The sequence below is a fragment of the Peromyscus leucopus genome, chromosome 16_21 (genome assembly GCF_004664715.2).
Source record: "Peromyscus leucopus breed LL Stock chromosome 16_21, UCI_PerLeu_2.1, whole genome shotgun sequence".
Lineage (NCBI taxonomy): Eukaryota > Metazoa > Chordata > Mammalia > Rodentia > Cricetidae > Peromyscus > Peromyscus leucopus.
The window spans coordinates 15,948,140-15,961,551 of NC_051084.1; the positions used below are offsets into that span (position 1 = coordinate 15,948,140).

The 13,412-nt window shown below is 52.9% G+C and overlaps 2 protein-coding genes across 2 annotated transcripts; both read right to left on the minus strand.

Moving 5' to 3' along the window:
• Positions 1 to 101: 101 nt before the first annotated feature.
• On the minus strand, positions 102 to 3,132 carry LOC114685805 (keratin-associated protein 10-2-like). Its single transcript, XM_037199824.1, has one exon. The coding sequence runs from the start codon at positions 1,222 to 1,224 to the stop codon at positions 364 to 366; it is 861 nt and encodes a 286-aa protein (XP_037055719.1). The 5' UTR covers positions 1,225 to 3,132; the 3' UTR covers positions 102 to 363.
• Positions 3,133 to 7,644: 4,512 nt separating this feature from the next.
• LOC114685806 (keratin-associated protein 10-7-like) lies at positions 7,645 to 9,110 on the minus strand. Its single transcript, XM_028860442.2, has one exon. The coding sequence runs from the start codon at positions 8,704 to 8,706 to the stop codon at positions 7,939 to 7,941; it is 768 nt and encodes a 255-aa protein (XP_028716275.2). The 5' UTR covers positions 8,707 to 9,110; the 3' UTR covers positions 7,645 to 7,938.
• Between the last annotated feature and the right edge of the window lie 4,302 nt (positions 9,111 to 13,412).

The following is a 13,412-nucleotide window of genomic DNA, read 5'->3' on the forward strand; positions in this document are numbered from 1 at the left end:
CAGGGGAGGTGGCTACTGTCCCCACTAGAAATGTCCCTGGCTAAGGAGACAGACATTTACTTGAACCACAGAGAGCATGAACCAGAGCATGAGAGCGGATCCAGGTGGTTAAAAGTTTATTGAAGTCATGATCTCTGACAAGCTGATGTCAGGGGCAGGTACCCAGAGCAGAGGGACAGGGGGAGGGACAGTGACCCAGAGGATCAGCAGGCCTCCTGGGAAGGAGGAGAAGAGATCAAGCCACAAAAAATGGGTTGGGGATCCATCCTGGAGGACTGTCTATTCCAGATCAGAATCAGACTGAGAGAGCTGAGAGGGGCCACAGGGAGGGACCTGAGCCAGCTGGCACCAGGAACAGGCCCATCAGCAGCAGGACTTCTGGCCCAAGGAGAGGCCACAGCAGGCCTGGCGGGAGCAGGCAGGGCGGCAGAGCAGGGACACACTGGAGCAGGGCTTGCAGCAGCTGGGCTGGCAGGAGGAGGCACAGCAGGAGGAGGTGGGCACACAGCAGGCAGGTCTGCACACAGGGCGGCAGAGCAGGGACACGCTGGAGCAGGGCTTGCAGCAGACAGGCTTGCAGCAGACAGGCATGCAGCAGGAAGATTGACAGCATGAGGGCTGGCAGCTAGACTGCTGGCAGCATGAGGAGGATCCAGAGCAGATGGGTGTGCAGCAGACAGGCTTGCAGCAGACAGGCACACAGCAGGAGGATTGACAGCATGAGGGCTGGCAGCTAGACTGCTGGCAGCATGAGGAGGATCCAGAGCAGATGGGTGTGCAGCAGACAGGCTTGCAGCAAAGAGTCACACAGCAGGACGGCTGGCAGGGGGAGCAGGTACAGCAAGCTGGCTGGCAGCTAGACTGTTGGCAGCATGAGGGTGAGCAGCAGACAGATTGGCAGCAGGGGCTGGACACACAGCTCACTGGGGTGCAGATGAGGGTCAGGCAGGAGGCTGGGGCACAGCAACTGGGCTGGCAGCAGCTGGGCACACAGCAGCTGGGCACACAGCAGCTGGGCTGGCAGCAGCTGGGCACACAACAGCTGGGCTGGCAGCAGCTGGACTGGCAGCAGCTGGGCACACAGCAGCTGGGCTGGCAGCAGCTGGACTGGCAGCAGCTGGGGGCACAGCAGGTAGGCTCACAGCAGCTCTCTGGGCAGTCATCCACCTGCCAGGAGGAGTTGGTGCGGGCGTCAGAGCAGACAGACATGGTGGAGGCGGCCATGGCGGGGTTGGCTGGGAGCTGGGAGCTTGTAAGTGTGTGAGTGTGTGAGTGTGTATGTTATGTACTGTGGTGTCAGCTTTTATACCACACAGGTTATGTTTTCAGCCGGAAGCCTCTAGAACCTTCCTTCCTCATGGGTATTTTAAGCTGCGTCTTGAAAGCCCTTGTTAATCTGTTTATTTACAGGAGAGTCACAGCTCCACAAGGTGCTGGCTAGGGCCTGAGGGTGCTGTGGTACTTGGTCCTCTGAGTGGAGCCTTGGCCATGCTGGATCTGGCTTTGTGCACACGCCACATGCCTCCTCCTCCAGGCTGTTCCACTAGGCAGTGAATAGCAGGAGTTCCAGCCCAGGTGGGTGGGTAGGGTTGTAAAGCCTGCTGGATATATACACCTGGTGGAGGAGTGTACCTGAACACTGGGGGAGACCATTCTGAGTGTCTCAACATGGCATAGGTCTGCAGAGAATGAGACAATGAGGAAAACTAGAGGGAGATAGATTCTTCTAGAACACAGGCTTTTCAACAGAGAAGGGGAGCTGTGGAGAAAAGTCCCACAGATGCAGGGACTGTGGCCCTCTGCAAGTGAAACTTCACCGTGCGCTGCCTGTGTGCCCACATAGGCTGGGAAACCTGCGTCTCGACTGCGCAGTGACACTTCGGGAGCATCCAGACAGCCCAGCACCCAACCTGAGCCTAGTAGGATGGATGCACCAAGATTGAGTCCTCCTGCGCTGTGGCTGTGGGATGACTGCGGGTGAACGGCACCAGGGAAGGGGTGTGTGTGAGCTTTAGTAAGAGGCTTCTTCGAGAGCTCCTGCCTACAGAAAGGAGTGTCAAAGCCAGGGACAGCAAAGGACCCGCAGGAACCAGTTGAAGCTTCTACCGCTGAAGGAGCGAGCGAGCCGGCCTCCCGGGACCCACAGAGCCACCGGCCACCCTCCCACGCCCCTTTCCTCCCCTCCATTTAAACCATTCTTTGTGGTTTACGATATTCTAACCTTAAGATTCAACCAGTGATTGCATACCAAGTTTATCTCCTTCTCGGCTCTATAATATTCCATTGTATTGATTTACCACAGTGTATCCATCCAGTGACCGGTGGGTATTTTGACTGTCCCCTGTTTACTACAGATATGAATAAAGCTGTTGTCACTGTTGTTTGTGTTTGGTGTTTTGTGTGATAATGAGTTTTCTTTTCTCTAGAGGAAATCTCCGCGTAGGCTTCTTGGGTCACGTGATGGGTAAATGTTTATCTTCAGGCTCCACTATCGCTGAGAGGCAGGCCATCTGCATCCCACAGTAGTGTGACTGGGTCCCGCTCTTCGTTCTTTGTGTTTGTGGTGGTAGCTGGCATTGTGTTGATGAGTGTGTTTCGTGGGCCTATCTGCCCAGCTGCCTCAAGTCTGCAGGGTGTCCTACACACAATGTGAGGGAATGTACTCTCCACACTGTGCTTCTCGGGCCCCGGTGGCTCTAACAGGCTGTGGGGCTCCTGTACCTTGGCATTTCCCTCTGAGACTCTCACCCGCTTCACTCCTGCCCAGGCATCTCACTTGGTAAAAAGTTTCTTTCATATTTATGCCTCTTTTTAAATTTTCTTCTTTTGAGACAAGGTCTCATGTAGCCTAGGCTAGCCTGGAATTCACTGTTTAGCTCAGGATGGCTTGCAACTCCTGGTGTTCCTGCCTCTTGCTCCTCCTCCTAAGTAGTGGGATTTCAGGTGTGCCTTACCTACCATGCCTGGCTCATGCCTGTATGGTTTAAAGGTGAGCGTTTAGTACCCACGAGGTCCATCTCATCAGCCAGTCTCTTGTACAGTCTGCTTCCCACGTTGATCTGAGGAATCTGCCTCACACTAGGGCACCCAGACACTTTGCCTGTATGTGCATGCTTCGTAAAGGTAAAACATGCCCACTCCCTTCTCTCTCCCTCCCTCTCCTCCTCTCTTCCCCTCCCCTCCCCCTCTCATGGGTTTACTGAGCACATAGCTGGGGCAGTGGCCTGGGCAGTGACAAGGGACCTGTTCTTTGTTATTTATAGATCAGGACCATCGGAAGGGCTCATGGTTGCTTTATGGGAAAATTTTACTAAGAAGCGTGAATTGTCCATATTTTGTTCTTTTTTTTTCTTGTGGTGATTATGGGTCTCTCGAAATTACTTATTAATGTAAAAACCAACTTGCAAATTTCTGCAAAGGTGTTTACTCAGATTCTGCTAGGGACTGGACACGTCTCCAGATGAGCAGGGGCACCACTTCCTGATGTATTTAGAAGGCCTTCACGTGAGTTTCATAGTTTCCAAAGCATGCGTTTTTGCAACTCAGGGGCTTAGCTTGGATATGAGGACATCTGCCCCCCAGTGGTGACTGGGACTGGTGGGCTGAGTAGATGTCTGTCCCTTGCTGGAGGTTAGGGAGAAGTCATGGCCCATGGTGATGTCAGCTGTGGGTTCCTAACAGATATCAGAGTAAGGAAGTGCCCTCGCCTGGGTTTGTGGGGGTGGGGCTTTTATTTTGAAAGAGAATTGGGATGTCCCAGCTCCTTTTCTGCACATAATGATATAATTGTATGATGTTTGCTTTTATTACATCAATGCAATATATTGCACTGGCTGATTTTTCAGATATTAAATCAATGTTTTATTCCAGAGATAAATCCCACTTAGCCCCAGTGTTAAGCAGCTTTGTGTTACTGTGACAGAATACCAGAGGCAATCTGCCTATAATGAGGAAAGGTTACTCGGCTCCTAGGTTAGGAAGTGTCACTATGCCTTGTGTGAAAAAACCACGTGACCATGGCAATTTAAAGAAGAAAGAGTTTCTGGGGGCTTATGCTTCCCGAGAGATAAGAGCCCACCATGCTGGGGAAGTGGCAGGTTGTAGAGGCAGCCGGGGCAGCTGGGGCAGCAAGCTGGGAGCTCACACCCTGAGCCACAAGCGTGAAGCAGAAAGAGACTGTGGAACAGAGGGAGCCTCTAAGCTCTCAAAGCCTGCCTCCACTGACGTTCTTCCTTCCACAGAGCCGCATGTCCTATTTTCCCCAAACAGTGCCACCAACTGATGTTCAAACACTGGAGCCTTTGGGGGACATTTCTCATTCCAATCATCCCGCACCACATGGCTGTTTGATGCCTTCAGGCCTGTGTCGGGTGGCATGTCATGGTGGGGAATGCAACAGGAAGCTGCTTACTTGTGGTGGCTAGGAGAGGAAGAAGAAGGCCATAATGTCCCAATGTCCCCTTCAAAGGCACACTCCCATGTCTTAGTGTGCTTTCCTGTTACTGTGAATAAAGGCCATGACCAAAAGCAACTTGGGGAGGAAGGGTTTATTGTTCATCTTACCATCCCACATCACAGCCACCATCAAAGGAAGTCAGGGCAGGAACTGAAGCTGAGGCCGTGGGAGACACCCCTTACTGGCTTGTTTCCCTTAGCGTGCTCAGCCTGCTTTCTTAAATACTCTAGGATCACCTGCCCAGGGGTGGCACCATGTATAGTGGGCCAGGCCCTCTCACATCAACTATTAATCAAGAAAACGTTCCATAGACTTGTCTATAGGCAATCCGGTGGAAGTTTAGTTTCAATTGATTTTCCTCTTCTCCAATAACCCTAGCTGTGTCAAGGTAACAAAAAACCAACCAGCATGTCCAGTGACCTCACTTCCTCCCATGAGGCTCCACCTCTTACAGACATCACCACCTCCTGACAACACCACCGGCTGGGGACCAAGCCTTCGGCACCTGGGTTCTGCGCACACTGAAGAGCTACAGCGGCCATGGCACATGGCTCTGTTTCTGTGATGCTGGATTCTATGGGTGGGGTCTGCCGAGGGCCTCTCTGACAGAGACTTCATATGCAATATGCAAAGGACCCTTAAAAACAACGAACTTGACTTTAAAATGGGCAGGAGAGCTGGACAGACCTAAGGCACTTGTCTGCGCGCTTGTCTTTGAGGATGGCCTGAGGGTAACACTTGTCTCAGAGTGGCTTGAGATGTACCATCCCCTTTCCAGTTTTCAGGAGAGGTCCTGAGGGTCATCGGTGTGGATCCTTCTTGGTCTGTCTCCACTGGGTCTTTGTTTTTCTTTCTTGTGCATTAGCTCTGCTCAGGTAGCTGACCTGAGGCTTCCTCGGCACATGTGTCCATGGCTGTGAGCTTCTCCCATGGCAGGGCTTCTGCTGAGTCTGTACTGTGATGGCTGATGCCCAGTGTCAACCTGACAGGATTTGGAGTCACCTGGGGGACACTTCTGGGCATGTCGGTGAGGGTGTTTCCAGAGAGGAAACACCTGAGACTCCATGGATGTGGGGGCACCAAACCACGGGATGGGGTCATGTGATGAATAACAAAGAGGAAGTGACCTGAGCATGTGTGTGCCTTGCTCTCTGCATCCTGACTGAGGACTCAGTGTGTCCCCTCACAACCCTGCCACCGTGACTTCCCTGCCATGACGGACTGTGTCCTCGAACCCCGGGCTAAGACAAACCCCTTCTTTCCTTGAGTTGTGTTGTTGGGTGCTTTTCACTATCAGAAAAGTAACTAACAGAAGGGGCATCAAGCCTTGATGGGGATGGGGAGTGGAGGGATGGGGGTATCTGCTCCCCATATCTGACAGAGTCTGCCATGCACACTGCGAAGGAGCCTTCAAATCAACAATGAATCAACCTGATTCAAAACTTGGCAAGAGAGCTGGATAGACCCCTTGCCAAAGAAGACATTCAGATGCCATGGTGTAAACTTGGAAAAATGAAGTCATAGGCAGGGTGGGGCACGTCTGTGATCTCAGCTAAGGCAAGAGGAGGAAGATCATGAGTGTGAGGACAATTTGTGCTATGTAGAATGAGAGAGTGAATCTATATACTTGTAAGAATGCCCCACATCAAGATACCAACAAGAGATGTTGGGGAGGAAGGGGTGACGGGAGGTCCCTTCAGTACTTCTGGAAACACAGAATGGCTCGGAGCTGTGGAAGAACCTGGTGGGCTCTTAAAAATATCAAACACACCTCCAACCATCCAGCACTCACACTCCTTGCTATTCCTCAAAAGGACCCGAAAAGCCACATCTTCACAGAGATCTCTGAATGGACGTGCACGCTAACACTTTAGTCACAATGCCAAAAGTGCCATAGAGCAATCCTGAGCCTCAGCTGGGAGGGAGAGACCCTGTAGGGAAGGGCTAAACCTGCCGAGGGAGAGCTTCTGCATCCAGAGCAGGGAATGATGTTCAGAGGAAAAGGACTGTGGAGGAGCATGGACCTGGAGAGGCTTGGAGGGGCATGGCGGATATGGGGGAGTGTAGTGGGACCTGGGAGGGCATAGAGCCCTTCTGAGCATGGTTCTAAGAGAGGGGAGAAGGCTGTGAAGGGATTGCTGGAGGTTGGTGGACAGGGAGACTCCACAGGGCATCAGAACCCTGAGGGCACTCAGGACAGCAAAGTATTCTGTAAGACGCTGCAGTGATGTGTGTGTGTGTGTGTGTGTGTGTGTGTGTGTGTGTGTGTGTGTGTGTGTGTGTGTCCTATTTGACAAAGTCCTGAGCATCTCTGACATCACGAGCAGAGTTGGTGACAAAGCCAGGTCCCCGGGCTGGGCTGTGCAGGGCAGGGCTTTCGTCTGCTGCTCCCGCGCACTCCTTTCCTCCTGTGCAGTTCACTGAGGACAGTACCTGAGCCAGGCCCGTGGTTTATTGCTTTTATCACAGCCTCACCCCCACCTCAGCATCCCTCTTCCACACAGTGCTCCTTCCAGCTGTTCTACTCTGGTTTTCTGTCTTTAAATGTCTTCCTGTCTTTAATCAATTGCTCCATCTTTCTCTAGCATCTTGGCTGTGTGGAATAGGTGAGGACCGTGGCTCCCAACCAATTGGCTTATCTTCTACTGACCACATTTTCCCACCTGGGGTGCCTACTAAACTGAATGGCTCTTCAGCTGGATGCTGCGTTTCTGTGATCCCCCAAGCTCTGTCTGGATGGTCTGGGTGGCAGCAGGCTGGTCACTTGGGACTTACTTAGGTGTTATGATGGTAAATTAGGTCAGGTAATTTCTCTGACTCCCTTCAGAGGAATTCCCCTCCGGGAACTACTCCAGGTGCTAAAGACAGGCTTCCCGCCCAGGAGATGCCCCAGACACGAGTTTCACTGTCTGTTTACTGGGGATCCCTTGCCCAGCGGCAGCTTCTCTTGGCCAGCTATGCACATGTCTGAGATCATCACCCACTGGACATTGGGGACCCTCTGTGGATGCTGGGGACTCTTCCCAGATGTGGGGGGCCCCTCATGGCAGCATCTCATGCTTCTGTTTTGTGCAAAGCATGACACTGAGCTCCAGCTCCACCCAGTGTCATGCTCAGCACAATGTCTGTCACTATTGCAGGGCTAAGTCCCTCCCTCCTGGAAACAGTCACAGTCACAGAGACTGACATGGACTTAAGTCGCATTTCTCACAGCATGAGAAGAGATCCAGGCAGTGAGAAGAGTTTATTGATGTTCTGAACTCTGAAGGACTAAAGCTGAAGACAAGTGACCAGGGCAGAGGGACAGTGAAGAGGGACACTGACCCAGGGTGCAGGGGAGCTCCTGGGAGACAGGAAGTCAGGTCAGGTCAGTGTAGGGAACATGTTGGGGTTCTGTCCTGGGGGGATCCCACATCAGGAGCAGACTAAAGAGGCTGAGAGGGATTGGGGAGCAGGACATGAGCAGGGAGCAGATGGGTCCATCAGCAGCTGGACTTCTGGCATGAGGAGAGGCCACAGCAGGCCTGGCGGGAGCAGGCAGGGCGACAGAGCAGGGACACACTGGAGCAGGGCTTGCAGCAGCTGGGCTGGCAGGAGGAGGCACAGCAGGAGGAGGTGGGCACACAGCAGGCAGGCCTGCACACAGGGCGGCAGAGCAGGGAAATGCTGGAGCAGGGCTTGCAGCAGACAGGCTTGCAGCAGACAGGCACACAGCAGGATGGCTGGCAGCATGAGGATCCAGAGCAGATGGGTGTGCAGCAGACAGGCTTGCAGCAGACAGGCACACAGCAGGAAGATTGGCAGCATGAGGGCTGGCAGCTAGACTGCTGGCAGCATGAGGAGGATCCAGAGCAGATGGGTGTGCAGCAGACAGGCTTGCAGCAAAGAGTCACACAACAGGACGGCTGGCAGGGGGAGCAGGTGCAGCAAGCTGGCTGGCAGCTAGACTGTTGGCAGCATGAGGGTGTGCAGCAGACAGATTGGCAGCAGGGGCTGGACACACAGCTCACTGGGGTGCAGATGAGGGTCAGGCAGGAGGCTGGGGCACAGCAGCTGGGTTGGCAGCAGCTGGACTGACAGCAGCTGGGCTGGCAGCAGCTGGACTGGCAGCAGCTGGGCACACAGCAGCTGGACTGGCAGCAGCTGGGGGCACAGCAGGTAGGCTCACAGCAGCTCTCTGGGCAGTCGTCCACCTGCCAGGAGGAGTTGGTACAGGCGTCAGAGCAGACAGACATGGTGGAGGCGGCCATGGCAGGGTTGGCTGGAGGAGAGTAAGTTTGTGAGTGAGTGAGTGAGTGAGTGAGTGTTGAGTGTGAGTGTGTGTGAGGTGCTGGGCCGTCAGCTTTTATCCCCCTGTGCTGTTGTTGTCTGGCTTGGCCTCCCTTCCTTGTTGGTGTGGCTCGTGGTCATCATCAGGGGTTTGTTTGTCTGGGATGTTGTTGTCAGGCCTGTCTGCCTCCTGCCAGTGGGTGGTGCTGGGGACAGAGGTGGGGCAGTTAGGTGAGGCTCTGTGAGCAGTGAGGTTGGGGTGTCACTGGTGGGACTCTCCCAGCCATCCTATGGCAGCAGGGATGTCATCCGGCCATGGCCAGCTGCCAGGACCCCGTCCCCTCTCAAGAAGTAGTGGCGGGAGAACAAGGTCCTCAGGCCAGTACTCCTCCCACAGCCCAGCTCTGGTGAGGACAGCTGTCACTCATTGCAGTGCCGAGACCAGAGGTGTGCGGTGACATGTGTAGAGCCATTGGGTTGAGGGTGCAGCGACTGGCCTGTAACCTCCACCCCTGGAGTCTCCTCAGCTCCTGCACCTCTCTGTGTCCACCCTGCCCTGGGTCTGTGTCCACCCTGCCCTGTGTCTGTGTCCACCCTGCCCTGTGTCTGTGTCCACCCTGCCCTGTGTCTGTGTCCACCCTGCCCTGTGTCTGTGTCCACCCTGCCCTGGGTCTGTGTCCACCCTGCCCTGTGCCTGGGGTTTCGGAAAGGTGGGCTCATCCCCTTCCCGCTTAGGCCAGTGGGCAACTCCTGGTTGGGTTTTCCAGTTCTGAGCCATGAGGGGCACTGTGTGAGATGGTTTCCATGTGTCTTGCCTGCCCCTCCCCATCCTCTATTCCTCTGCCCTGCTTCTCCTGGCCAGCCTTCCTCTCCCTCCCTGTGGATCAATCTCTCCCCTCCATAATCTGTGCTGTTGATGCGTTTTTTTTACATATTTTTTTTCATAAAAGTCTTTACTGCCTACTTCCTTATGAGACATGTATCCCAGCTCTTAAGTAGAACCATTTAGACCTTCCGAAGCAAATGACGTCTCAAAATGACGCCAGTGTCTGGGGCTAGTCCTTCCGTCACGGGGCTTCTAAGGTGAGATACTGACGTGTGTGGCCAGCTGTCACTCCACACAAACCTAGGTTGAGAGACGTAACCTGTGGTTTCAGAGCGTCCCGTCAGCCTCACACAGCCCCATGCGGCCCCATCCCTGGAGAAGCCCCTGCCTCAGAGAGTGGGAGACAAGCACAGGCTGGAGGCCACGGCTTCCACACCCAGTCCCTAAGTTTGTATGTTTGCAGGGCTGGGGATGGGAGTGGCAGGTGCATGATGGGTACAAGGTGGATGGAAAATTGTGTGCTGCTCTGTTCGGGGCTGTGGATCTTACTCCATGTTTGAGGGCCAGAGCTTTCTGAGGTGGTTTGGTAACAGACAAACTCCACCCTTGCCCAGCTTTCCTGTCCTGTCTAGTCTGCTCCTCTCTCCTTCCACAGCACGCTGCATCCCCACAGGCTCATTTACTGTGGAGTCTCAAAGACCTGGCACAGTCACCTCTTGGTAGAACGTCCCTGAAGGCATGGGCACATTTTCTTTTCAGAGAAATTGCTGTAAGATGGATGAATTCAGACAGTTGGAACCTGGCTACAAGAGTGAGACCCACTGTCACCCTGGTGGACCTGGGGTGCAAAGTGTGTTCTTGGGGCTTCGTTTTGCATTTCCGTGATGACTTGGGAAGTGGTGTGTAACTACGTGTGTTTATTGTCATCCTTAGTTTTGCCTTCCTGGAGGGTCTGTGCACACATCCTGTGGCAATATGTGAAACACCGTGATTCCATGCCTACGACATGTTGGGAAAGGTTACAATGAGGAGATGGTTGTGGTTTGGATGTGAGATGTCCCCACAGGCTCACATGTTTGAATATTTAGTCCCAAGTTGGTGGTGCCACATTGGAAGGTTGTAGAACCTTTAAGAAGTGGAGCCTGGCCAGGCGGTGGTGCACGCCTTTAATCCCAGCACTCAGGAGGCAGAGCCAGGCGGATCTCTGTGAGTTCGAGGCCAGCCTGGTCTACAGAGTGAGATCCAGGACAGGCTCCAAAGCTACACAGAGAAGCCCTGTCTCAAAAAACAGAAAAAAAAGAAAAAAGGAAAAAAGAAAAAAAGAAAAGAAAAAGTGGGGCCTGGCTGGAGGATGCATCACTGGGGGAGGGGCAGGCTTTGAGGTTTTATAGCCAGCCCCACTTCCGTTCTGCCTCTGGACCAGTTGCCTCACACTCCTGCCGCCTAGCCTTCCCCACCATGATGGACTGTAATCCTCAGACTCTGAGCAGAAACATTCCTCTCCTCACGTATTTGGTGACAAGTAGCTACTGGGTCTGAATCCAGATCAGTGACAGCCAGGGGCTGCAGTGGCCAGCAACTGATAAACAGGGAGAGGGGACAAGAGACTCCACAGATGGACGTAGGTGGTGATGCAGTGCACACACCTGCCTAGCTTTAGAATCCAGGGAACCCATGCTCCAGGCTGGGTTGCCTCGCCGGCCTTGATGCCGGGGGAGGAGCTTGATCCTGCCTCAACTTGATGTGTCATCTTTGTTGACACCCATGGGAGGCCTGCCCCTTCCTAGAGGGAGACAGAGGAGGAGTGGATGAGGAGGAGAGGAGGGAGGGGAAACTGTGGTTGGTATGTAAAATACATGAAAAAATTAATTAATATAAAAAAGAACCCATACAGAAAGAAGGAAAGTTGTAATATCTTAAACCCAAACATCTAGGGTCAAAACCTAGAGCTGAATTCTTTCTGCCCAGATGTCTGGCAGTGAAGACACTTTCATTGGAGGATTCTCCAGTGGACTGGAAGCAGGAAGCACTCCAGTCTTGCTTCCCCAGGTTGCCATGATTATCCAGACCTCAGGGAGTTGGGGCATTGAGGAGTTTGCTTATAGGGAGAGCAACTGTAGAATGTTATGTGTGGTCCAGAGGCCATGGTGTGTCCTGGAGACACGAGGCCTGGCTGGGAGGAGCTGGCCACAGCCAGAAAGGTGGCAGTGGACAGTGGACAGTAAGGAGCTAGTTAGTGTGCTAGCTGGGGTGGGTTATCAGCAGGAGAAGGGGCTCAGAGCATCAGATGATGACAAGCAGGATCCCTCACAATGGTCCAGCAACCCTGGATGTTACCAGATGTCACTCCCTACATCTGAACCCCAAAACACAGGAAGCAAAGCCAAACAGAATCAATGAGCTGGGCAGTTGTTCCAGGCTATCCGCGGAGACTTCAGTAAGCCTTCCTCTCTCTAGTAAAAACTCAATGCTAGAACTAGATCCAAGTCCAATAAGGAAATGGAAGGAATGGAGGAACACTGGGAGCCAATCAGGGTCCATGGATGAGCACAAAACAAAACCAAGCAACAGCAGACCAGATTCCTTCCAAACGCGCATGGACCATTCTCCTGACAGACAGCAAGAGAGGCCGTGAAACCAGGGCAACAATCGAAAATGATTGAAACCATACAAGTCTCTCCCCTGACCGCACAGCAAGAAAGCAGACAGTGAACTAGAGGTAATCGGAGTTCACAGTAAATTTAGCCTCATGGACAACCTGGATGCCAAAGAGGATGGGAGAGGTCTTAAGAAAGGCCTTAGCTGGAAGAAGAGGCAACTGTCAGAGCTGATGAGGTGGTAGCCAGAATGATCCTCAGCGGGGAGCAGGGAGCTGGGGACACCTGAGTGAGAAACCTCACATCCATCTGTCTTTATACCACAAAGAAGAGAAGTGATGCCCAAGGCTAACAGAAAGACCCCAAGATGAGAGAACTAAGAACTAACAGCAAGTAGAAACAGTGATTGAGGAAGCCCAAAGTTAGCTCTTTGAAAGCAGCAGCAGAACTGATGACATTTAGCCAGACTGATAAAGAATCGGTTCAAGCCAGACGTGAACCCGGAAAGCCCTATCAAGAACAAGCATTCATCGAGGCACGGCTCGGGTCAGCCTTAGCTGAGTTCCCATCCAGAATCAGTGTGCACTGTGAACATCTACAGATTAGCGCCAGGAGAGACAAGCTGGGTGACAGATGTCAACTGCCATCTTGTCCCTTCACTGTGGTCCAGCCGCTAGCTGGTGTCTGGTTGGTTCAGCCATAAGTATCTTTTCTTTTCTTTTTAAATTATCATTATTATTATTATTATTATTATTATTATTATTATTATTATTTTGGTTTTTCAAGACAGGGTTTCTCTGTGTAGCCCTGCCTGTCCTGGAACTCACTCTGTAGACCAGGCTGGCCTCGAACTCACAGAGATCCGCCTGCCTCTGCCTCCTGAGTGCTGGGATTAAAGGCGTGCTCCACCACCACTGGGCCACAGTAAGTATTTCTTACAGGACAGGTCTGCTACGGATCAACCCTTTCTGGTGGCACCACCCTATCTGAGGCTGTTGCTTGTGCTTCAGTTTTGGTAGTTAATGAGTCTGCCAGGTCGAAGGATGGGTCCCGCCCCGTCCCTCCACCCCCAGCACTCTGTATCATCCATAATCCTCTTCCTCCCGCTCCCCTGGCTTTTCACAAAGCCTCAGCTCTCAGTCACCTCTCTCATTGTGTCAAGATTCACTGTTTTTCTCTCTTAGCAATCCCATGCCTCCATGAAAGCACCATTGTCCATGGTGTCCATTGAGTCTCCTGGAGTGGAGTGCATGCTTCATTAAAT